The sequence below is a fragment of the Ambystoma mexicanum genome, chromosome 1p (genome assembly GCF_040938575.1).
Source record: "Ambystoma mexicanum isolate Mex_15411 chromosome 1p, UKY_AmexF1_1, whole genome shotgun sequence".
In the NCBI taxonomy this organism is placed as follows: Eukaryota; Metazoa; Chordata; class Amphibia; order Caudata; family Ambystomatidae; genus Ambystoma; species Ambystoma mexicanum.
This window is the reverse complement of record NC_090921.1, coordinates 1,175,957,131-1,175,983,575: the sequence shown is the minus strand read 5'-3', so window position 1 is coordinate 1,175,983,575 and position 26,445 is coordinate 1,175,957,131. Positions and strand designations below refer to the sequence as shown.

Genomic DNA, 26,445 nt, shown 5'->3' with positions numbered 1-26,445 from the left:
ACCAGGGCCCCCTGTGGAGCTGCCCTGACCAATGCAGCCAGCTCGGTGGGGATCCCATCCCTGCCACAGTCGGGAGTCAGAGGTCCAGCAGGGGTGGACAACACAGCAACTGGACCCCAGCAGATGGAGGATGTGACGGCATCATCGGGCAGGGCACGTGCACGACGGCGTCGGTGGTTTCCATCATCCTGGATGCCGTCGTGCTGGCAGAGGCAGTGGCGTCGGAGGCAGCAGCAGGCTCGAGGTGGGAGGCATCATGGCTCGGGGCCATCAAGATCAGAGGGGCAGGCATCGGCCGGAGGGCAGGAGAACCCAGGGATGGTAGTGTCTTCCGTGTGGGAGCAGTTGGTCCAGCGGATAGGTGCGGAGCGGCAGCGGGCGGAAGAGGAGCGGCTCACCATGGTCAGGGCGGAGTTCTCCATGCGTCGGGCGTTGAGGCGGGCTGAGTGCCTCGAGGAAGCTCGCAGGGAGTTTGAGGTCAACATGGGGTTATCCCTGCGAGACCTCGGGGCCAGGACAGAGTCCCGCCTCCAGGACATCGACATGGAGTTCGATGATGCCCTGGCCGGCAACATCACAGAGTGAGCCGCAGGACTTGCCCGCTGCCATTGTATATAGTTATATAGTTAGTGGTAGGTTTCCTCTAAATTTTTTTTTTTTTATTTGGTTGCGATTGGACAATGCACCACTTTTTTTGTATATAGTTCAGTTTTTAGTTAGTTGACATAGTTAGGTTTCATTTGGTTGGGCTCATGGACCCGGGATTGTCTTGTAAATAGTTATTCTATGGATTTTTTGATTTCTTGGATTTTTTTCATGGACATTCATCTTCTTTCTGTTGTTTTGCTTTGTGGTTTTTCTAATTTCATTTCCATTCAAGTTGATTTTCAATACATTTTTATTTTCATCCTTCAATGTGTCGTATCATCTCATTGCTTTCATGCATGTCATGTTGGGTGTTTTAACATTCACTTGCAGCCATTGTGTGTGACAGACGTGTTCATTTGCATTATTTACATTGGGTGTGTAACATGTAATTGCCTTTGATATGTGGGTGGATGTGATAGTTGGTTGGGCCTTTTGGCAGGGGAGGATGGCCATTACGGACATGATTGGGGATTGTTGGGACCCAGGTGCAGGGGGGCATGGATGGGACATGGGCGAGGGCCTGCTGGCAGGTGCCCCACAGTGCTGGGGGGTGGGGGTGGTGGGGGACATGAGTTGGACATGGGCGGGGGCCTGCTGGCAGGTGCCCCACAGTGCTGGGGGGTGGGGGTGGTGGGGGACATGAGTTGGACATGGGCGGGGGCCTGCTGGCAGGTGCCCCACAGTGCTGGGGGGTGGGGGTGGTGGGGGATATGAGTTGGACATGGGCGAGGGCCTGCTGGCAGGTGCCCCACAGTGCTGGGGGGTGGGGGTGGTGGGAGACATGAGTGGGGGCCTGGTGGGGGCTGCCCATGGTGGCAGGGGGGTGGGGGTGGTGGGAGACATGAGTGGGGGCCTGGTGGAGGCTGCCCCTGGTGGCTGGGGGGTGGGGGTGGTGGGAGACATGGGTGGGGGCCTGGTGGAGGGTGCCCCTGCACTGCTGGGGGGTGGGGGTGGTGGGAGACATGAGTGGGGGCCTGGTGGAGGGTGCCCCTGGATGGTGGGGGGTGGGGGTGGTGGGAGACATGAGTGGGGGCCTGGTGGAGGGTGCCCCTGGATGGTGGGGGGTGGGGGTGGTGGGAGACATGAGTGGGGGCCTGGTGGGGGCTGCCCATGGTGGCAGGGGGGTGGGGGTGGTGGGAGACATGAGTGGGGGCCTGGTGGAGGGTGCCATTGCACTGCTGTGGGGTGGGGGTGGTGGGAGACATGGGTGGGGGCCTGGTGGAGGCTGCCCCTGCACTGCTGGGGGGTGGGGGTGGTGGGAGACATGAGTGGGGGCCTGGTGGAGGGTGCCCCTGGATGGTGGGGGGTGGGGGTGGTGGGAGACATGAGTGGGGGCCTGGTGGAGGGTGCCCCTGGATGGTGGGGGGTGGGGGTGGTGGGAGACATGAGTGGGGGCCTGGTGGAGGCTGCCCCTGGTGGCTGGGGCGTGGGGGTGGTGGGAGACATGAGTGGGGGCCTGGTGAAGGGTGCCCCTGGATGGTGGGGGGTGGGGGTGGTGGGAGACATGAGTGGGGGCCTGGTGGGGGCTGCCCATGGTGGCAGGGGGGTGGGGGTGGTGGGAGACATGAGTGGGGGCCTGGTGGAGGGTGCCCCTGCACTGCTGGGGGGTGGGGGTGGTGGGAGACATGGGTGGGGGCCTGGTGGAGGCTGCCCCTGCACTGCTGGGGGGTGGGGGTGCAGGGGGACATGAGCAGGTGTGCAGGGTAGTCCCCTGTTTTGTGGGCTGCCTGCAGGGGCCGTCGAGGGTGTACAGGGAACACCTGTGAGGACCCACCCAGGCTATTCGCGTGTGGAACTTCCCGCGCACCCCTGAAATACACGTACCCTGCTGAAATCGCGTGTAAAACTTCCCGCGCACCCCTGAAATACACGCGCCCAGGCTTTTCGCGTGTGGAACTTCCCGCGCACCCCTGAAATACACGTACCCTGCTGAAATCGCGTGTAAAACTTCCCACGCACCCCTGAAATACAAGCGCCCAGGCTATTTGCGTGTGGAACTTCCCGCGCACCCCTGAAATACACGTACCCTGCTGAAATCGCGTGTAAAACTTCCCGCGCACCCCTGAAATACACGCGCCCAGGCTATTCGCGTGTGGAACTTCCCGCGCACCCCTGAAATACACGTACCCTGCTGAAATCGCGTGTAAAACTTCCCGCGCACCCCTGAAATACACGCGCCCAGGCTATTCGCGTGTGGAACTTCCCGCGCACCCCTGAAATACACGTAGCACGCTGGGAGACATGAGTGGGGGCCTGGTGGAGGGTGCCCCTGGATGGTGGGGGGTGGGGGTGGTGGGAGACATGAGTGGGGGCCTGGTGGAGGGTGCCCCTGGATGGTGGGGGGTGGGGGTGGTGGGAGACATGAGTGGGGGCCTGGTGGAGGCTGCCCCTGGTGGCTGGGGGTGGGGGTGGTGGGAGACATGGGTGGGGGCCTGGTGAAGGGTGCCCCTGCACTGCTGGGGGGTGGGGGAGGTGGGAGACATGAGTGGGGGCCTGGTGGAGAGTGCCCCTGAATGCTGGGGGGTGGGGGTGGTGGGAGACATGAGTGGGGCCTGGTGGAGGGTGCCCCTGCACTGCTGGGGGGTGGGGGTGGTGGGAGACATGGGTGGGGGCCTGGTGGAGGCTGCCCCTGCACTGCTGGGGGGTGGGGGTGCAGGGGGACATGAGCAGGTGTGCAGGGTAGTCCCCTGTTTTGTGGGCTGCCTGCAGGGGCCGTCGAGGGTGTACAGGGAACACCTGAGAGGACCCACCCAGCCTAATCGCGTGTGGAACTTCCCGCGCACCCCTGAAATACACGTACCCTGCTGAAATCGCCTGTAAAACTTCCCGCGCACCCCTGAAATACACGCGCCCAGGCTATTCGCGTGTCGCACTTCCCGCGCACCCCTGAAATACACGTACCCTGCTGAAATCGCGTGTAAAACTTCCCGCGCACCCCTGAAATACACGCGCCCAGGCTATTCGCGTGTGGAACTTCCCGCGCACCCCTGAAATACACGTACCCTGGCTAATCGCGTGTATAACTTCACGCGTACCCCTGATATGCACGTTACCCGCTTTGCGTTCCTTGTTTGGCAGCCCTGTAAACTGGTCCAGGGTTAGCGCAGCCCTTTGCGATGATTTAGCGATTTTGATGGCTTTTCCTTGCGCGAGGGCGTTCTTGGGGGCGTTACTGGCGCTGCTGCAGGGTCGCTGCGATACTCTGCGCCACGGCTGGTTTGGGAGCCTAAAATCCATGAATACGCTGTGCGCGAAAATCGGTTTTAGCGCACGTGCCTGGCGCAGACAATCGCACGCGGACACTCTGCGCCAGCCGCTTGCGACACTTTTCTGCGAAATTCTATGAATTACCCTGTATGTGTCTAAAAAAAGCTATATGTAGGTATTAGTGTATAAAATACTGTGTGGATGCCTTTTTTGTCTGGCCAAATGAATGTGTACAAATGAATTGTTTAGAAATGTATTCTTTGTAAAGATAGATTTATACAGGGCTTGTTGGTACCATAGATGTTTTTATGAAAAATTAAACATTGTTATTGTACTGGCTATAAACAAACTAAAAAAGAGGGGAGTGTGACACAATACATCCTTGACGATTTGCGTTTTGTTTATCTATATTATCCCTGGGCGTTCAAGGCTTACCAGGAACCCTTATATAAGATATCTTAAAGTTAACGTGACATAATTCTGATAAGAAGGCAAGTTTGTCAGCAAGGATGTGCACTGCTTTTGATCCCCGAGAACATTTTACAAAATGTTAAAAACCGATTGTGCTCTTGCTTGGCTGATTTTATGGTGTGGCTGTGGCCTAAAGTACACCCTCTGGGCCTCATTACGACCCAGGCGGTAAGTTACCGCCTGGGTCGTACCTTTACCACCATGGCGTAAACTACGTTTACGCCATGGTGGTTGGCGGACTTACCGCCCCATTCCGAGGTGAGTGGGGCGGTAAGACCCCATTAACCCATTTACCCTTCCCCATTCCCATTTTTGCCCCATAGGGCATAATGGGAGTGGGGAAGGCGTTAATTACGCCACCGTAAATTACGGTGGCGTAATTAACAACAAGGTCCCTTAGCGCCATGGATTTTAACACCTGCTAAAAGCAGGTGTTAAAAGCTCCATGGCGCTAAGGGACCTCGGAATCAGGCGGTAAGGGTCGGCGCTGTTTACGCCGCCGTAAACCCCTTACCGCCTGGGTCCTAATGAGGCCCTCTGTCTAGGTCCTGAAGAAGAGGGTGCAACTAAAATGAATTAGTACATGGAGATCCTTATTGACTTCCTTTCTGGAGCCAATCAAAATGTTCAGACTGCAGTCAATAACTACTGGTATTGACTGTGTTGTGTTCAAAAGAAGACAGGGAAACAATAATGCAATTTCCAGGCAAGATTTATTTAAACATAACACTTTCTATCTGGGTGGACCTTTTTTTCTCTCGCTACAACATCTTACTTAACACACCAAAGAGCATTCTAAAACATGGGGAAAATGTGTTCACTTTCTTATACAGCAACCATTTACTTTTACATGACAATTCATGCATTTTCATGTTAAAATTACTCCAGCTTAAGCAAATTTGCATTAAAAATGCTGTTGTTTAAATACCACAAAATAGAACCACATTTAGTTTACGAACTCAGTTTTCCTATTTACTTTACTCATTATTAAAGTAATGTTTTGTTTTACTTAGCCAGTAATACTCCAAAACGTGCGTTGCTCCTACCATCATGTGCTTATAGCCGTATAGACGTCGAGAGGGGTCATCATTATCGCTTGGGATAAGGCCCCTTCCCCCTCTTAGGACCCTCAGCCTTGGTGGCAGGTCATTATCCCGTGATAATGACACCTCCATCAGTCCATAAGGATACATTTTTGAGGTAGAATCTCTGAGGTTAGTGGCATCATGTGGGGAAAAGTCATTGGTCTTCTTTCAGCTGTTAGAATATATTAAAGAAAAAACCATGGTCATTATGAGTTCTTCTGTATTTTCTAAAGAAATACAGAATGTGGTAGTTATTTTTAGAGCATGCTGTATTCTATGCAGGCCACTCTCAATATGACTTTCCTGCCACTAAGGTGACATTGTCAGCAATGTTTCCAAAAGACCCAAATATCTCATATATCTCAAATTACATTTTTGGTAACACCAATGCACTTTCACCCTGGATTAAGTGATGGGAATGTCTAGTACACTAGTGGTTCACAAAAGGGTCAGTATGTATCTTTCTTTGCATTGTGCATCTTCCTGCACCAAAGGGGGTGAGGACGAGAGCATCCCTAATGCTCATCCTTTATACCCCTCATCTTTTTGTACCATAAATGGAAGGTGAAAGGCATATCTCCTCACTTACTGGACAAAACGTTTAATCAAGCATGGACAGGAAAACCTTTTTAACATCTACCTTTTAAATGTAGGTAAAAACTGGTATTTTGTGTTTGCATTTCAACTAGTAATCATTTAGTATTTATCCCATAGGGTATTTCTAAAATAGCACCCGAGGTAAATACCTCAGTATTCATAATAGCATGGGCTGGAAAAATCAGACCATATTTCTGAAATCCTGACTGTTTTTACAGTTACCACCATACTCCAATATGCCCAAAGGAAGATACATAAGCCAAAAAGGTGAAGCAATTCGAGGGAACGAGGCAAACCCCTCCACAGTGAAATTGGGAGATTTATGATTAAAATAGGTGAGGATCAGACACAGGTAAGGCTCACATGCTGGAAAGTCTCAAAATGTCCCTGATTGTTTCCCCTTCCTATCAGCAGTATTTATGTATGCTATTGGTGAGTTATATCCTGCTGAATGCTGCACATACCAGCTTTCAAGCGCTGGACTAGAGATTGAACCCAATGTTGCATAGCATCATCTCATTCCCAAGGGGGGTGCATTGCCCTTGAGCTACTCTCCCAACCAATTGGGAAATTGCCCAATTCCTCTGGAGGCCTCTCGGGCCAGTCTCCTTCTGATTACACTTCTGTAAACTAGAATACCCGAAAGAGAAACCCGACAAGCAGAGTCACATGGTGCGTGGGTATTTGTCCCAATGAAGAGGCCAAGCATACCAGTGAGAAGGAGCGAGGGAAGGATTTAGTAAATGAAGCAGGAGAATAAAGGTGGGAAAAGTTCCTAAAGAAGGAATAATCGAATGAAGGATAGATGAATCTGATGGCAGAAGGGAGAGTAAGAGGGAGAGACAGAGTATGGGCAGCAAAGAGAAATCACAAAGGTGAAGTGTATGTGGAAAGACAATTAGTGATCTGACTTCAGTGAGCCAACAAAGAGGGAAAAGAGGAAGAGTCCCTGCTTCAGGGAACTCAGGAGGTAAGAGGGACACCGCGCGGGGAAGACAAATATCCACTGATCAATATATTTCTAAATTCTATAGAGTGCTTACTCACCAAATTTCAGATGGGGAAGGGGGGAAGATTTGTAAGTTTACTAGAGAGTCAGAGATTGGTGCCACATGGTTACAGCAAATAGATGAGTCTGCATTACGCTCTTGATGAATTTCAAGGTTATAGACATGTGAAACTTCCCTTTATTAGATGACATCTTTCTTCTTGTTTTTTCCCCCCAGACTCCTCTGTTGGTTGCTACAACGGCTAATCAGCCTGAGATCGTCCATGACCTCATCACCCTTGGTGCCGACGTTAATGCAGCAGATCAGAAAGGGCAGACAGCACTGCACTTGGCAGCGACCTATGGGTTTCCCAACATTATAAAGGTGATCATTACACTTATTCATTGTGAGGTCGAGAACAAAGCAGAGTCTCTCCAAAAATACCAAATATCAATACGCTTCCTACACATGTGATGCCCAGCATACATTTGTATTCCTGGACTATTCCATCAATCCCTTACATTGCCAGTTCAGTTAACAATATCAAAATGATAGGTCCTAAATGTACCCAAATTCTATCTGTCCCCATGATCATCAAAATCCTCCAAGACCCCCCCAAATTCATACACCGCAGAAGAATTGCTCTTATGCTTTCCAACGTTGGTCTATGTTGAGGGCAGCTGTAGGGTTGACCAAACATTAGACCATGATGGAGGGCAGCTCAAGTGTCTGCTGACATGGGACCATGAATAGCCTCAAAGCATGAAAAAAAAACTTTACACTCGCTTTCCATTGCTCATATATTAATCTGGCCTCACGAAAATGAGACCAGGGTAGCATTCAATTAACGTTCGGAGTGTCTCCAGTACTGAGTTCGTTTTGGATTTTGGTGGCTATAACTGTGAATCCTGATAAACATTTCTATATTCTGCTGTATGACTGACTTACTTATCCAGGGGCCTAACCTAGTTTGAAAGAGCGACCATTTTAGAATTATCAATAGCAAGTTATCTTCTTTCTGGAGACCTAATTACTAACACTGTGTTTTAATTTTTTTAATTTTCTTGGTTAAGGTCATTATATCACGAAGGGCACTGGATGTCAACATAGAAGCCCGGAACTTTGAAGGTGATGATATTACTAATAATATTACTTCAAATCAAGAAATTCTCTCAATGGGCAGGGTCCCAAACAGGAATTGAAAAGTGGTGTTTGGTTGATGGGAGGTGGGGTGTAAGGTTTCACATGTACCTCTTCCAGTGTGACTGACGGGTACTCCGGGTGAGCTGGAGCTCTGTGCTGCTCGTGCCAATGGGTGAGCCAGAGGACAGGGACAGGGCTTCTGGATGAACCGTGTTCAGTGAGCCTTCCGAGTATAAGGGCCCGCTCCCCCATTATGGGCTGAGAGGTGCATGGAGGCTGTACCTGCTGCTTCTAGAAGGAGGTATTGCGTTCAGTGTTAGTAGATGGAGGGGTTTGTGGAATGTTCAAACGTGTTTCTTCAGTGTGAGTGACAAAACAATTTTGAAAGGTTGATGTTTGTGCAGAGGTTGCAGCTGCTCCTTTAATTTTGAAGGGCAGTACAAGGTATTGGCGGGTTTTGTGTTGTGGGTTCTGGATGGGGTGGAGGGTCCTGTAGTACAAATGACATAAGGAAATATTGGGGGACTACTCAGGTTTCCATTTGGCCCAGAGGGCAATGCCCAAAGTGCCAGCATGTGATTCTAGTATGGGTCAGATTTTTTGGCCAGAATGGACCACTTCAACTCTAGTTGTAACCAATATTACTGAGCAGATAGGTTTTCACATGAACTATTTGCAATATATATATTAACACAACACTCCCTTTGGATAGGAATGAGTTGTAATGTGCAATTGTGGGCCATGTTTTCATTAGCATCCTGCTTGGGGGAGCCAGTAAATCAGGTGGCTAGGTACGCAGGCTGAAACCAGTGATCTCAGTCCACGTTCCAAGCTGCCTGATGGCTGCCGCCCCTGCCTGCCCTCTTTCCCCCCACCCGACCCATGTTTAAAACATCCCCCCTCCCCACTTGCCTCATTGTGGCAGCGGTGGTGAGTGCCGCCAGCTGCTGCTTCCTTCCTTTTCTGCTGCGTGTGGCTGCCATGAAAAGGGAAGAGGGGCTCTGCCACGAGGCACCCCATTCACGGATTGAAAATACTTTCAATTAGCTAATGGCATTAAGCACCCGTTCCAAGGGCTGAAAGGGGTGGTAATGGCCCGAGGACCTTGGCAAAAGCCCTTGCTTAGCTCGGGCCTTTAGTTTGGGCTGCCAGGCCGTTACTACCCATTCCAGCCCTTGGAACGGGTGCTTCACACTACATTGATGCCTGGACTGATTTTATGCCCCAGTCCCAATCTAGGGCTCCTCTGAAAAGGCAAGGGCTCTGAACTCCATTCCTGCCCCTTTCATTGTTTGGTTCTTGAATCCTGAAAAGTGGTGCTTGTTGGGGGGCGTCATGAAATGAACAGTCCTTACCCCTTCTTGGATGAGGGAAAGAAGGGAAGTGAAAAGATAAGATGGCTGTGGGAGTGTTAACAGGTCTTACTATCGGGTCGGACTGGGGCATAACATTGTCGCAGGCACCAATGAAAATGTGGCCCACAGTTGCAAATGGCAATTCGTTCCTTTTGTGACAACCCATTTGAGTAGTACCTAACAGGTAGTTTTTTGCTCAAATTGTGCAATTTAAAAAGAATATTAATTCAGTAACACTGGTCAAAACTACTGGCTGCATGGTGAATTAACTTAACAAACTGGCCCACAATGGTTACAAAAGTGTCCCACTTTGACCAAAAAAATTGGCCCACGCTAGCATTTTCCGTTTTTGGTTTGGGCATTGCCCTATTTCCTTGTAGGCTAGTCAGGCCCTGCTTACAATACCCGCCCCTTCCTCCCTTTTGCCCAGTGTGGACTGCTAGGAGGTTCCCCATATGAGTGAGTGACACAGTAATTGGTGCCCACACAGCCTCTCGAGCACTGGGTAGTAATTTTTAAGGAGACAATCCCTCACCTGTTTCAGAGTTTTCCAGCCCAGTGCTATTCTGTTCATTACAGGTGCAGTTTCTCCAAGATGAGGTATACACATCAGTATTCAGAAAAGATGTGTGTTTGACGTTCTGTGGTGAATGACCTCTAAAATAAATTTAATAACAATAACCAATGTATGTAAGAAACACTCAAGGTCGATTCAAATTCCTTGCCTAGATCTATTTTTATCCAACTAGCACCAGCAGTCCAGGAAGGTCTGCTATATTTAAAGGTCGTTCTACCAGGGATAACCCTCCTGCTGCGTTATCAAACCTCCTGGGGTCCCCCATAGTATGTTATTGTGTCCCATACGTAACCTACAGGAATGATCGAGAACAGAAACGCAATGCATAGCGAGCAATGCTTATTGTTTTCTGGAGTGCAGAATGATCATTGCATTTTGGAATCGGGAGATCGCACAGGTCTATATTCTATCATTAGGCAAAGGAGGCACTGATGGAAGGGTGTAGGGTGTGGAATGTCGCTGCGTTTTCAGCCCAAGCTCTTTTGAGGCGGGCCAACTTGAAGACACCTTAGTCTAGCCTGCAGAGTAGAGTCTGCAGAGGGAGGTAAAGAAGTAGTAGTATGTAAACATTGATTTTGCTGTTGGTTTGGTTGGGGGCAGGGGTGGGGGGGGGGGGGTAATGGCATCTCCTTGCTGTGATGAATTGACCTTATTGGCGAGTTGTGTGATATCAGAAGCCTGACTCACCTTCTGTGATTTGATCCACTCTCAGGCTTCACCCCTTTGCTTTGCGCCATCATCTCACAGAATGCCACCTTCAACGAGCTGTTGGACACGTGCCCAGCCACAGGTCCAGTTCAGCTCCGCAACGAGGAAACGCTGACCTGCATCCAGCTCTTGCTGCTCCTGGGGGCCAACTATGCCAGCCAGGTATGCATCAACCTGCCTTTTTATGGTCCCCTGTCCTTGACCATGAACTGTCTTCAGGTGACCCATGTGTTCATCGTGCCAGTGTGCCACCGACCTTTTTTGAAAGTGTGATATTTTTCACCATACTTATCTTCACTTTGCTCAGCAGCCCTATGTGAACGCCTTGAAAGTGAAAAGATGGAATGCCTACATCTTGAATGAAATAGAGTGGCTGACAAATGATAGAATTGCTGTCTATCTCTTTATAATTACAATAACAGAAACATGTAAACTTGAATTGCTTAAAGCAGCCAAACTGAACGGTCATGTAATTAATCTTTTAAACAAACAATGATATGACATGACATTTATAACGCACCTGTACACAAGTGTTTCTGGGCGTGACAAGGCAAGGGAGGGAAGACGAGACAAGCGATCTTATTAGGCCTTGATTCATTCAGACCGCGCAAGTGCGACACTTTAAGGTGCGGGGCGGCAAGTGCAAGGGTGAGGGAAGGGGCAGTGCAATCAGAGCAGCAGTGCTCTGGGTAAGTGCCAAGAAGCAGGGGACCGTAGATGTTACAGCCCCTAAGTGTGTGCTAGGCCCTGAAGCAGTGCAGGGGAGACTGATCATGCAGGACTCATAACCTGTGAGATTTGGGGTAGTCCAGCGACTAGTTGGGGCAGCAGGCAGGTCAGCGGGGGAGCGTGAGAGAGAAAGCAGAAGAGAAAAGGAAGCTCTTGAGCTGCTTCCGGAACTTCAGGTGATCCGGCTTAAGTTTGAGAGGGGCAGGGAGACCATTCCAGAGGGAGGCACCTGCAAAGGAGATAGATCTACCCCCACTCTCTGCCTGTGGAAGTGTCTGACCCTCAGATAGTTGGAGGTAGCTGAGCAAAGGGCTTGAGAAGGAAGATATTTTGGAAGAGAGCGTTCCGGGAGGGTAGCTCAGTGGCAACGTGCTCACCTTGGAAGCAAGACGACACGAAGCAACACAGGTTCGATCCCCAGGTCCGCGCTTAGAATCCTCTGGGTGTTTAAGCGCATTATAAAAACGCAACTAAGACAAAAAAAAAAACAATCACGCAATGAAATACAAACAATTCCTGGAACAGTGCCTCGATGCCCACGGGCTGTGGGCGCTTTAAAAATGCAAAATAAATAAAGCGTTGGATGTAGTGTGGGCCTGGCCTCAGAAAGCCTAGTGGACAATGCAAAGGGTCTTAAACCTGATCCTTGCCGCCACCGGGAGCCAGTGGAGAGATTACAGGGCTGTAGATATACGGGCCCTGGGCTTGAGGCCAAGGATAAGCTTCACAGTCCTGTTCTGGATTAGTTGCAGAGGGTGGAGAGTGGAAGAGGGCAGGTTGAGAAAGAGGCTGTGCAGTATTCCAGCCTATAGAGAACCAGAGCTCTGGAGACAGTGAGCATCTGGGGGAAAGTAAGAAAAGGAAGAATACCTCGGAGGAGCAGCTGGTAGTGGGACTTCTTGGCAACATCTGTGATGTGAGGAGAGTAGGAGAGTGTAAAGTCGAAGATGACACCTAGGATTTTTGCCTCACAGGAAAGCAAAGGAAGAGTACCCAAGGAGGGTCAGAGCGAGAGAGTTAAGGCAGAGATCATTGGAGGCGCACCAATCCTGAATCGTGGATAGACAGTCGGGAATGAGCAAGGGAGAAGATGAGTCTGAGGGGAGCCTGAAAGAGAGCAGAGTGTCATCCGCATAACACAAAGTTAGAGTAGAAGGTAGAGATAAGGTGGGCCAAAGGGGCCAGGTAGACATTGAAGCGTGAGAGGTTAGAGCCCTGGGGAATAACACATGTGGAGAGAAAGGATCCGAGTGGGACTTGGGAAGGTCGATCCAGGAGGAAGGAGGTCAGCCATGCCAGGGCCTGATCTGTGATGCCCAGGTTCTCACACAGTCGGTTGATCAGGATGGCGTGATTGACTGTGCCAAGTGCAGAGGAGAGGTCAAGGAGGATGAGGACAGAAGGAAGGCTGGAGGAAAGATTAGAGAGCAGGTCTTCACGGGTGGTCCACCTGACCTCGGGCATATGCAACCCTTTACTCTCCAGATGTTTTGGACTGCAACTCTCAAAAGCCTTAGCCGGCATAGTCTATGATGAGGGATAGTGGGAGTCATAGCCCAAAACATCTGGCGATCCTCTGGTTGCAGACCTCGGATTATAACCCCTACCCTGCTTACCTCTACTAATACGACCCATCTACATCCTACCAAAGTCCATTCAACTAACGTTGACTAAATCCAAGCCACATACAAAGCACAAACCAATTACAACCTAGCAGTTGTCTCCCACCCACAAATGGCAAACGTCACCCGTTCATAGCCTATCAACGCCTTCCTGCCTACAAATATCCAGCCTATAATGTAAGGCAATAGAAAGAATATTTGTGTAGTCCATTTACTGGTAATGAACCCTCTTAGATCTTTGGTGAAGGAGAGAAAGAGAGGCTGAACGTTACCATAAGTGAGCAAGCACACTTTGCAGAGATTTCAGGACCTCGCAGAGGCCTGAACACAGGAGTTGCTCTACCCCACCATGAACAACTAAAAGTAAAGAACCATCATACAGTCGTGACAAAAGGATCTTAAAGGCTGTTTGACTGTACATCAATGCAGCTACTGACGTAGGTATGCAAAGCCAATTCCAGGTAGGCCTTTGAGCAGCAGAGAGCCCCCTTTAAACAAGTGTCTTTCTTGGATCAGCAATCCATGCAGATCTCTCTGGGACAGAAAAGATTGAAGATTGACTGTTCTCAACCGGCCCACCACTCGCACAAATTCGCTTTCTACCCAACCCTGCCTACCATCTACACCCTACGATTAGTCTTTAAATCCCAACCATCTTCGACCCACTAAATGTTTGCCGTCCCAGCTTTTGGGGTATCCAGAAACTATGGGGGAGGAGCCTGTTAAGCTTGTTGTGCTTTACCATGGGATGTCACCTTTTAATGTGCCCGCTTTAATCTGTTCTTTTCCATTGTTTTTGCACCAGGACATCAAAAGCAACAAGACTGTGCTTCATTTTGCCGTGCAAGATGGAAATCTGCCAATGATCGCATTCTTCCTGGAGCTGCCCAAGCAGGACCGGCACAGCTTTGTGAACATGAAGGTGAGTACTTTGCGATGAAATGAAAACAAAAAGAGTGGCCTGATTCTGCCCCCGCCATGCCGGCATTCCAGAGAGACTGACCTGCTTGGCTGATCTATTATCCATAGATCAGCCAGTCAGCCGAGTGGCTGAGGCAGGTATTCCTTTTTGGCAAACGTAGGCAAGGTTCTGGCAACACGTCAATGCCCTTAATCGTGTGCTTGTTTGGCAAGCCATGTTAACATGCATCAGGTCCTCTTGGGATCGACTCCTGAACCCTTATTCCCATTGTAACCTATTCTTTTTCCATCCATCATTGCTGCCAAACTCTTTGGGTGTGGCCTTCTGTTTTGCACAGCTCCCTTCCTTCTTTCTATTCCCAATCCCCTTTCCTACTCCCAGAATTTCCCTCCTCACGTGGCCGCTGGCCTCTGTTCTTCTTTGCACAAACATCCGGATGCAGACTTGTGCCTCGCAAGCAGCTTTCCATTTCTTACTAATGTGTTAAGAAAATAGAGGCGGAACTCTAACGATAGACCTGCAGTGCCTAGGAGATTGCAAAGTTGCTACTAGAGTACCCGAATCGGGCAATTTGAAGTATCGGCTCCTTTATTCACCAAGGTCATACCGTGATATGTACCGACCCTGTCGGGAAAGCCGACGGCTGGGTTAGACCTACTTGGTCAATGGAAATGTCACACCTGCCAATGTTAGCCGACACTCTAGGAAATCATGTGCTGAGAATTGGCCAAAGCTAAAGCCACTTGTTCTGTGGTCTTAAACCCAATCTGGAGAATCTCCATCACATTTTAGCTCTCGAGTCCCTTCCAGAGGAGACTAGCTATTGTGCCACGCTAATCCCCTATGAGGAAGAGTACTAGCAGCAAGCCTAGACACCGGTAATTATTTCTACCTTTTTGGGCATCATCGGGAAGCGGCAATCCAGATAGTTTTCTAAGGTTAACCACCCAAATGATTGAAAAATATCCAACACTGTGTGAGATCCACTACTGACAAAAAAAAATGCTGACCTAACTTGCTCTTTTGGCTGTGAGCCCTCCCCAATAGGACATTTGTACCGGTTTTATATCCTGCCAATATATTCTCTGCCATTGGTCATCTTTTTCTCAAAATCCCCATCTACCATCACGTTCGTCTCCTATCCACTGTGTCTATGCTTTCTTTCTTCTTTCCCCAGCGCCATTTATTACTCTTTCGCCCATTCTCTCCATTCTTTAATCTTTTTTTGCTGTAGTGCCCAACTCTTTTTCCTAGAGTCTGTCTTCCCGCCTTCACCTTGTCTCCTCTCTCATTCTGCCATCTCCTCATTACACTATATTCACACAAGTCCTCTGCACTACCTTCTCAGACTTCTCTGCCTGCGTTTCTTGGTCTCTTCTCTGTTTCTCCTTCCGTCAACCTCTGCCACGGCCGCCTCCCCATCGTCGTCTCTCCCCACTATAAATTCTGCTTCGTGATTGGAGAAAACCCATTTTCCATTTCTTGGCAGGCTCATGGCAACACCGCCCTGCACATGGCTGCAGGCCTGAATGGACACCCATTTCAGGAGAGGATCATTCGTCTACTGCTGGACCATGGGGCTGATGCCAGCATCCGCAACCTGGAGAATGAACAGGCTATTCATCTGCTGCCCCCTGGAGATGCAGCGGAGCAGGTAAACTGAAAAGACCATTTCATGCAATCTCCACCTATTCATCTCTCAGGTTCCCTCAAGTGCCAGGGACGAGTTATCTCGTCCTTGGGATTACCTGCCTGTTGCCAAGGGCGAGATAGCTCGTCCCTCACTTAAGGGGTTAATGAAAGAGAAAATGTTAGAAGGTATTATATGGCGATATACCAAAATCACCAAAAAAGGCCTTAGCACTGGGGGGGCGGGGGGGGAATGCCAGTAAGTGTTAACAATCCAGAGAACATTTCCCACACGTTTGCTGTTCCCCCATCATCAGTCATGCACTAGTTAATGGGCTGAAGGGTCCTAACCCCTGCACGATTTAAGGCAGTGCTGAAGTAGTGAGGTAGTACTCGTCCGACCCAGCCTTATGCAGCCATGGTGAAATTAGTCATTTGTTTATTTATTTACGTAGCACCAAAGCCTGGCTAGCCTGTGGGCATCAGAGCGCTCACAACAACAAACGACCTATAAACCTAAATTAGTACAAAAACTACATTGGCCCAATCAAGGCCATTAAAGGACATTAAAATGCAGCTGAAATGTACTGACCGAGTGGGATCTGCATTTTCATGGGATGGATCTGCTCTTGGCCATTGTCCAATTAAAATTCCGCTCACACTTTGACGGCAGGTGTAAGCTGCCTTATCTTAGGCTGCATGGCTCTTGACTATCTGGAGCTGTGAGTGGCAGGCTTGGCAACTGCCCATGCAGGCTTCCCACTAGTAAATAAGCCCAGTGAGGCTGCCCACCAGAGACTGCATCTCATTCCTGGGCCGTGATCCTTCAGAAGTATAAAGTTATGAAAAGAATGTAATAAAAATGTGCTGAAACTTCCTGTTCTAAAAAGTGGATTTCATGATCTAGTTTCGAAAGTGAACCAAACCATACATGGGGCCAATAATGGAAAGGTTTACTAAGAGTTGGAGCGAGAGGCCAAGGGGGTGTGATTAGAAAGGGGAGGAGTAGAATACAAGGAAAATGTGAGAAAGCCAAGTTTGAATAAACTTGTGCCTTAGCTGCTCTTGCATTCCACCTAAATGCCTCTTCAGTGTGTACCAGAGGCTGGTCTTTCCCTGTGGCTGCTGAGTAGCTCAGTCTCGGAACCTCAGGCAAGGGCTGGACTGCAGCAATCTGCCTGCCCCCTGTGCTCTATGAGAAGGTAGAGCTCACCAGCATTGCAGTGCCATGACCATGTCCACAAGGTGGCTGGGCCCCATTAGTCATGCCACTTATACTTGTGCCGGCCGCTGCCAGCAACCTGAACTAGCAGAGCCCTGGAGCCACTGCAACTTCATCTGTTTGCCAGTGCGCGTGGGGAAAAAGGGAGAACTTCAGCTGGGCTGAGCGAGATAGATTGCGCTTAACAAGAGTGTGCCTCAAATAACCTGTTCTATGGAATTTCCTTCACTCAGGAGGGTTTACAACCACGTTTACCATGTTAGTTCCCACTCGAGGAGCTCCCACAAGTTTGTTTAGATTGTGATTTGTGTTGGAATCTTTGCATGCCCGAATGGGAACAAGGGGGAGAAGATGGGTCTTTACGCCATGCCCAATCGTGAATCACAAATTGGCTCCGAGCTGTTCCAGTCACTGTCAAACGGGCATCAGTAGATAGTTTACTCCCTTCTGTTGTGAGTGAAAAGGATGTGGCTCCTTTAAGGGAGGGAGCACGCCAGGGCGGGAGGAGGGTGGAAGGGGATGGACGGGGGAAGAGGTTGGGCAGTTACGTGATGTAGAAATAAAGAATGGTTGACTTGCTACATGGCTCCTGTCCTCCTTAGGCCGTACTGCATATGTATGTCTGAGACGTATGAGTGAGCCCAACAACTGGCGACGGAGCCGCCGTCCCAGGGGTGCAGCAGGAGGGGCTCATTAACCCAGCAGGACAGCGAAGCATCCTCCGTAATTTCGGCAGCAAGGTAGCGATGCGGTCATCCGACCGCAGCAGAGGTGGCCCGCCGCCCACAGCACCAGGCCCAACAGTGTGGGGGGACACCACAGGAGCAAGACCCCTGCAGAAGCAGCGGAACATCGCTAGAGCAGACATCCAGCAGCAGAAGAGAAGCGCCACAGGACCGCAAGCCCAGCAGCAGGAGAGAGACGTTGCCAGACCTTCACCTTAGGTGGCATTTGCCAAGGGCATGCTATACTCCCCAGAGAGCTGGGCCAGCATAGGAAGTGTCCAGCCAATCATAATACAGTCAATTCTAAGTAAAAGGGATGTCCAAGTATATCTAAATAAATATTGCATTCTTCACTAAAAACACAAGCTACGCCCACATGGAAAAGACCTAGAAGAGACTACCTGGATGGAAACAAATCGGCAAGCTGGATAACTGGCAATTGCAATGCAGGGTGGCCTTTGAAGTAATATATGGAACGTACAAAAATACTTTATGCAACTTGTCATCTTGGGTTCTAAGGACTAAGCTGTCTAAGACCAAAGGTCAGGCCATAGTTTGCCTGGTATTGGCCCCTAGTCCACAGACTCTGTTTGTGGTGTGATTTGACAGCATCACGGGAGGCTCTTTTACTAGGATAGACCTCACAGCTGCAGTACTGCAAAGAGAGGGTTGTGACAGTGAAGTCTTTTGCGAAGGCAAGCTTGCGACTCCAGGGCAAGATGTGCAGGAACCCAGGAGTCTGGAGGCAAGGCTGGTTCCTGCTGGATCCGGGCTTGATTCAAATGAAGTCTTCCTTTGTCTGAAACCAGAGGTGGGACCTCATGGTTCAGGTACAATTCTAAAAATGTTCCCTTACAGATTTTTCAAAGCTGAAGCGGTCTTCTGCTCTTGGGGCTCTGGCAACCCCAGGCACATTCACTGTGCCCTTGTCTTCTGGTCCTAAAGAGCATGCAAGCTTCACTTCTTCCAGCAGGCCATGCATAGTATTCCTCAGGGACGTAAGGTAAGGGACTCTCTATTTTTTTCGTTCTAACTGTCTCTCTCCATTTGAAGGAGGCTTTGAGGCTTTGAGTCTTTGCGATCTCATACAGGTCAACAACCAACGTGAGTTTGTCTTGTGCCATTTACACGCAAATGCTACAGGGGATTGTTAGATTGCAAGTACCCCATTGGGTACAGTGGGTTCACTTCCAATTTACGGTGTCCTGATCATTTTGCAGCAATCCAAGGGTGCCTTACTCATGGCAGAGGCGCTGGGTGGCAACCGCTGAGCATGCTGGGATATTGACAATGTTAGAAGTCATCCTTGCTGACTCTGAGTTTCCAGCCAGCCAGCCCTAACTGCTACCCATGCCTCCCCTAGAACAGAGACCATAGTCACCATTTCTAAATCCCTTGCCTCAATCGCTGTCTCCTCTACTGGCTCCAAGAGTAGCCCACTCCTTCAGAATTCACTTGTTGTGCACACCTCAATGAAGTGTGACATTCGCCCTGCTTAGCAAAGTGCCTTCCTAGGAGGGACTGTATACAGTTGGTATCCCTTTTTGTGTGAGGGGGGCTGCCGAATACTTGATTCCAATAGTTCGACCTGGGTCTCAAATTACACACTTCCCCAGCTCCACCACAGGCTGGTACGTTGTTATCCCTTTTTCATATTACACTGTAATTGTAATTCTGTCCACGCCACAGAATATGCCTTTGGCAGTTTGCTGCTTTACGGTTAGGGTGCTAGCCTTCCACGTTGCGAGGTTATAGTGCAAAGCCACCAGATTTGGCTGAATACGTAAGAATGCCAGTAGAGTTTTAACATGGGGTTTCATTTTCAAAATAAACCCCATTCTGCCTAGACATGCTTATGGGCTTGGCAGTCATGTTGGTTAATTGTATACTTTCTTTGAATAATACCTTTTGTTCTGATGTGCCAAATGGCAACTGTAAAATGACCCCCCTTTCCAGTGTCAAGCGGCATTTAAAGAAATGTCCAAAGAAGCAGATATCCAGATGTCCATGCACACAACTTTGTTTCTGCAGGATGGCCATCTTGCCTCACAGTTTCTGCTTTGTCATTAGACTGTGCACAGAAAGTTGTTTGCCTGTATGTCACTAAATTGATGTTCGTGCTTCAGATGCTCACCCCATGGGCCTGAAAGCCCATCCGGGTTGACACCAGTGACACCACATTTTATGCACGGATAGTACCATGAAGGTGATCCTGTTTGGCAGATCTTACTTGCACGCAGAATTCATTTTTCTAGTGAATTCCAAAGTATGAAAAAATGCTTGCGGGTTCTGTGAGGAATTCGACCACCTGTACAGGCAGAGTGCGCTCAGAGACTCAGAAATGAGTGAGGCCATTCCGCACCCATTTCATCTGCTCCCTGCACCAAACACATAGTCACCTGTACTCTGGGAAGACACAGCCTTCAGGCGCTGTGTTCCCCTGTCATATTCACATGAACTGTGACATCCCTGGGTATAGCAAAGCATTCCAAGAAGGGGGAAGGCACACCTTCCACTAGCCATGAGCAGCCTAATTAAAATATCATAGGCTCCATGGATCTGCATCCCTTTGTCCTCTGGCTGGTGGCAGTGCATACTAATGAGAGATAATTGAGGGAAGCCTGCTGAGTGGGTTTGGTTGCCGGAGAGACAACAGGAAGACAGGACTAACTCCCATTTGGTGTGCAATGTGTCAACTTGAAGCTAGTTCCCACCCTCTGTATGAAAAGCAGTGAAATGCATGTCTGGGTCCACTACCATAGGCAAAACCCTGCAGAGTTGACCCCTTTCAGAGGGGAGAAGTATGTGGTTTGGAGGAGACAGGAAGTCTGCTCCCGGAACATACTTCAAGAGAAAACCTGCACTTTAATTAAGTCACAGAGGGCTTAGTTAACCAGAGAGACGCTTTGCTCTACAATATACAGGAAGATGGGTGGGACTTAGGTATATGTTGTCACCTCCTTGTCTGTCCTGTTGCAGAGCACTCTGGTCCTGACCTCATGCATAACAGAAGATTGTTGGTGGGGACCCAGGTTTGGTTCATTAAGGTAGGCTTAGCCTACACCAATCACTGGGGCCCATTTGGCTTTAAAAGAGGGCTTAACTCCTCCCTTAACAGATCATCTGAAGACTTTTCAAGGAGTAAGAAGGATTCCTTTGGACCCGAGCTGAAGGTACAGTCTACCTTACATCTTCCGCCAGTGAAGGAAGGCATTCCAAGAGGGAAGCAAGATCCCTCCCCTAAACATCTCCCAGGGAACAGAGGGAGATACTGGACTCAGAGCAGCCATCCAGCAGCTCCAGAAATGGTACCCAGCCAGCACACAGCGTGCCCTGCTCTGTTCTGACAGCAAGCTTCCTAGGTGGGAAGTGCCAGAGAGTCTCTGGACCAAGGACGAGGCTGTTGCTTGCTAACACCCTCCTGAGCTTTGGGCCGTCCACCTTGAATGGACATGAGCCCTGCGAAGAAGCTAAGAGGAGTGCCACACAAGCATCATCCAGCATCCGTCTTTTTAAGGACAATTTCGAGACATTCGAGTCTTCCAACCGCATCCGGCTGCATCGCAGACTGTTGTCACGCTGCAGTCACCAGAGCCGTCTGAGATGCCTCGACCAGCATTCTAGATTCCAACCAGCACAGAGACAACGATTAATGTCCGAGCCGCCATGCCAGACAGCCTGCAGACGTCCGTCTAGCCTCGCTTGCCGAACTGCCTGCCGCCTGGTACCTGCAGCTATCTCCCGCCAGTAACTTTGTCTCACGGGCTGCAAAGCGCCCTGTAACAGCTTCAATGCTGGCAAGCACCAAGATCTTCTTCAGCACCAGGTACTCTCCGAAGGCTCCTGGAGACAGTTACGACCCTTTGACCCTTTGGTGTTGGAACCAAATGATCTTGAACTATAAGACTGATTACTTTACCAACTACCCTCCTGTCAGTATCCAGAGTGTATCCCTTTCCTTTGTGAAACTGTCTGTCCTCTGTGTTCCTTTGCAGTGTGGGTTGTAAATGTAGTGTGCTAGATCTGTCTGTTGTAGTAATAATAAAGTAGGTATTGTTATACAACCTTGACTGGACAGTCCCTTTTATCATTGGGTTACAATTGTATTTTCGCTGTGTTGCAACAAACCAACGATTCACGACCTTGTGGAGATAAGCCTGCCGTTCTGTCCACGCTACCAAAATTGGACAAGGAGGTCTTATAAATTTACCTGTAGTCCAATTCGTTCGGATCCCTTCTAGTGTACTAGAGGTGTGGGGCTGATTGATGGATTAAAAACTGATATTCATCCCTGAATCACTGTTGCCCAGGAAGTTGATCCATCGCATTTTCTCCTAGCCACAGGTAATCTGTCAACGTTTTAAGCCCCCTCAGAGATGGAACACAACACTTCCAGTTAGAGATGGGTAAGCCCCATCACCCGTTTAAGTTTTAGGAAATTCTAGAAACCGGGCCTCTTGACGGGGGCTTTATTGTGTAGTGAGATGGGGAAACTGCTTCAGCCATATCTCTTAATTTCATAACTCCTCAATACACCAATGCATTGACTGGCCATGAAGTGCCTTCTCCCCCCGCCAAAAGCCAGTGGTTGAGCTATGCCCTTTCATGATGGTTTTGAGTCTCAAATCAAAGAAAATGCGTTTTAAAAAAAAAATAAAATAGGTGCTAGGGAGTAAAAGTCTTCCATAGATTTCACTGTGTTTAAAATATAAATTCCAGGTGTGGAGCCTAAGAGGTATACTTCAGCATCATGACTGTATTTTAATGTTCCTTCTACATCCCCCAGAGTTCCTTCGACTCCCTGCAGCCAGATTGGGACCTTGACAATTGTTACTGTGGCTTCTGTTTTGTTATGCGGCTTGAAAAAAAAAAAGCAGGCAGTACAATGTTACCTGTTGTGTTACCCATATGTCCAATTCCATTCTCCACATGGAAATTTGCACATTCCTCTGCCAAAAAAGTGATTTCAAATAGTTGAATTAAGTATCTTGTAGCTGTCAATGTGCTGAATCCTTTAAACTTCAGTCCCCTCTTCATTACCCACAGCTTGCCCCCCTCCCCGCCCCTTTTCTGGGAATGTACTCGGGGCTTCTTTCTTAATTGCTGCCAATCCGTTCTGCTATTGATGTCCCAATGGTCCTGAAAGGGACAGTGCCTCCCGCATCACTATTCTGTCCTGGGACTCAAGACATGGCTTCCTTCCCATTGCTGCCAGTCTCACCTGCATCCCTTCCCTGCTAGTAAAAAAGGGCAGCAGAAAGAGGTGAGGCTCCTGTGATCAGAACAGTTGCGCACATCACCCAATGCTGTCCTACCTGTATAGCCAATATCAGAAGGGTCCTGTCCCTAATGCTGTCAGTACCCTTTGCCATCGCCCTCCTCCTCTTGGTGGATTGGGATGGATGTAGCCTTTCATCTCCATTGATGATGTCAGTCCTGCTTGCCTTTTTTTCAACTTTTCTCCACTGCTAACGTTTATTTACTGACTTTATTTTGTTTTCTTTTTGGCAGATGCGGCAAGTGTTAAAGAGAAGTCGTGCAATGTCAACCTCCCGACACCGGTCTATGTCCTTGTAGGACCACAACAGACCTGGACTACTTTTCTAGTCCCAGTTTAGCCTTCCCAAAGGTGGAAGGATATTGTATCTCTTTGGAGGAAGATGGCCTTTTTTTGCTCTGTTCTTCAAGTCTGTATTTTCCAGATACATTGTAGGAACCACATATTTTATTGCCCTCAGAGACTGTTTGTTTGAATCAAATGAACTTGGATGTGTGCAAGTAAACAAAGGGACAATGGCTCAGCTTGGAAATGCTGTATGGTCGCCTGACTTCCCTGGGTGCCCCAAACGGCCTTTATTGAAAGACCTTCAGCTCTGTTCCATAGGTTGAAAGTACTTAAGTGTCGCTTTAAGAAATCCCATGCTGCAGTTGTCTAAAATTATGTATACGTTGGGATGGGCGTCTCACCAGACCAACCCTTGTTGGTGCCAAACTATACCATCAGTCTCCACAGTCCACCCAATGCATTGCTATTCTCACAATGATTGCTTCGAAATTACCGGAGCTAAATCAGAGAGACGGATTGAGAATAGAAAATGTAGCACCCCCTTCAAAAAATGGGACTAAATTGACACCTCATCATTGCACCTTTCTTTCGGCCAAACAGAACCATGACAGCAGCGGCATGATTTTATTTATATATATATATATATATATATATATATATACATTTATTCATGCCCATAATCTTACTTTATGGTAATGATTGATATATGTCATGTACAGTGATGAAATTGACATCGGTGTCCGTTGTGCATTGGTTTCTTTTCATAACATCTAACCAATGGAAAACAGCATACCATTGGGCCATGCAATGTACCATCTCACCATGAGCTCTGATATTGAGTTCCCCTGTCCTTCTGTGAGGTGTACCGTTTCTTAAGGAACCCTGGGCATCATTCCAAGCGGAGCCATTGTCCCCTCTAGGTACTTGCACAATGAACCTTTATGATTTCTGTGAAATCGTTTCTTGCTGGTGCAGCCCGACCGGCTGCGACCTGTCGTCATTTCTGTGAAATGCAAGCATGTGCCATCTTGTTTCTTTTTTAAATATTGACAATGCAAGTAAGGAAATTGTCTGGTTGTGTCATGAAATGGACCCTGCACCCGATGTGGAATACCCTTACTTGAGGCGTCACTCATGGATGGCTGGGCTAGAGGGGTGTCCCTCGACAGTTTGGCCTACTCCGATTTGGTCCAAACCAGTACTTTTGATTGGTCACTCGTTTCTTCTGGACTATCCCACCCTGCTTGCAGGCTCACAGTGGCCTGCCTCGGCACTCCATTTGCTCAGATATATGATATTATAGGTTATTTATAACGCGCTTAATACCCAGAGGTTTCTAAGCACGGACCCGGGGTTCGAACCTGTGTTGCTCCGTCCAGCACGCCAATCACTCAAAATTACTGTTGTTTACACTTGTATACGATTATTTCTTTGTTTTATCTTTTTCCCCCTCTCTCTTACTCACCGTTTTCTATCACCATTTTGTCTGTCTACCTCTCTTCCTCTTGCTTTCTCTCCATTCACTTCTATGCATGTTTCATTCCTCAATCCCGCTATGCTTTCTCTTGCTTTCCCAGTCCTGCTTTCGAGATGTCTCTCTACATCCATGGCTATTATTATAGTCAAGGCAAAGATTACACCTTACCCATACCGGCTATCATACATGTTTTCTTTTTGTTGTTTTTTTGTAAGGGGAACCTCACAATTTAATTCTCTAAAGCATGCTGCATTAACAGGTCTCTGTTATTTTTGATATCTGAGTTCCAGAGCATTTCAGGTCCACCGTGAAGAAATCCCCGAATTTCTCTCTGAATGCCACCATCTTTTAAGGTGCACAGTAGTGAAACGCATTAATGCGACATCAGAGTAGCATTCCAGCCCATCAACACCTCCAGTGCAACTATGGTTCAACATTGGATTAGCGTTGCCCATAAATCCTACCATCCACCATGGTTGCAGTGGCCACCGTAGGATTTGGAGGTTTCTCTAAAGAGTCTTTCAAACCTCTCTGGCACCTCAAATAACACCTAAACAATCCACATTGAGACATTATCGACGTCAGGGCTGGATCCTCTTTCTATTGCAGTGATAACCCAGAAATAGTTTACATTAAGTTTAGCAGATAACGATTGCCAAGGTTTATAACATTGAGGATTCTTTGCTGTAATGATAGAGACACACAATGGGCCTCATTACGAGGTTGGAGGTAGCCTTGGCGGTTTTACCGGCAAGGCTACCTCCAAACTTGCATCCGGGTCCGGCACCCGCAAATGGGCATTACCGGGCTATTCTGGCCCAGCCGGACCCGGTAATTGCCCTTTCGCGGGTGCCGGGCCTGGTACATCCCCATTCCCATTTTAGCCCCGTAGGGCTCAAATGGGAATGGGGAGGGTGGTAGCACTGGTACCGTTACTAACGGTACCAGTGCTACCATCATGTTCTGCTCGCGGGTGCAGGTACGGCCACCAGGTCAGACATGCTGGCTGCAAGGGCACCCCCGAGCAGAACTCCTAGTATGGCGGTACAGTAGCAATGGTGCCGGTAGCGATACCGGCGCCGTTGTTGCCTTGCCGCCATACTTGTAATGAGGCCCAATATCTTATTTCCCCATCTTGAGTCCTTTATGTTCCTAATTTCAGTTCCTTTTCCATCGCTGAAGTTCAGCACTTTTCTCACCATGGCCTTCTGCTGCCCTGAAGTCATAGTCAGTAGACCCGCTCCCCCTACTGCACGTTTGTTCTGATGCTCCCTACTCCTCCGAGCCCACAGAATTTTTCCCTCTCCCCACATCCCGCTGTGCAATTTCACTCCATTCTCCATCCCGCTGTTCAGTTCCTTGCCACTAGTTCAACCCTCCCCTCTAGTTTTGTAGTAAGCCTGTCCAGCAGTGCAAACTTCCTCCCACCTCACGCTGCGTTATTCTGCCCATTTCCCGTGTGGTCCCACTCCCACTCCCTGTCCCACTTTGTTTCACCACTCTATTGCCTTTTGTAGCCTGGCTCGCACCTTCTGTTTTCCAGCGTCTCACACATATATCAAGACCAGCTGCCATGGAGGTCACCCCAGGCACCCAGGTGATTTAGTACTGCCAGCTGCCCACCAATTTATATATCCTCTCCCCTTCCAGGAGAGGAAGAATAATTCACATGCTGTATTTTAGGCTGTGTGACCAATCTGCCCCCGCTCTCAAGTCCACCATAACTTGTATGAAGGTGTTGTAGTTGCGCCATTGGCTATATGTGCTGCCTGC

General features: G+C 48.9%; 1 protein-coding gene across 1 annotated transcript in view; it reads left to right on the top strand.

Moving 5' to 3' along the window:
* NFKBID (NFKB inhibitor delta) overlaps positions 1 to 23,206 on the top strand; it is a 66,264-nt gene extending 43,058 nt beyond the window's left edge. The window contains exons 4-9 of the mRNA XM_069641077.1: positions 7,235 to 7,381; positions 8,071 to 8,125; positions 10,785 to 10,942; positions 13,937 to 14,053; positions 15,543 to 15,707; positions 23,141 to 23,206. Coding sequence (XP_069497178.1) covers positions 7,235 to 7,381; positions 8,071 to 8,125; positions 10,785 to 10,942; positions 13,937 to 14,053; positions 15,543 to 15,707; positions 23,141 to 23,206 — 708 coding nt within the window. The remainder of the gene's footprint in view (positions 1 to 7,234; positions 7,382 to 8,070; positions 8,126 to 10,784; positions 10,943 to 13,936; positions 14,054 to 15,542; positions 15,708 to 23,140) is intronic.
* The last annotated feature ends 3,239 nt before the right edge of the window (positions 23,207 to 26,445 follow it).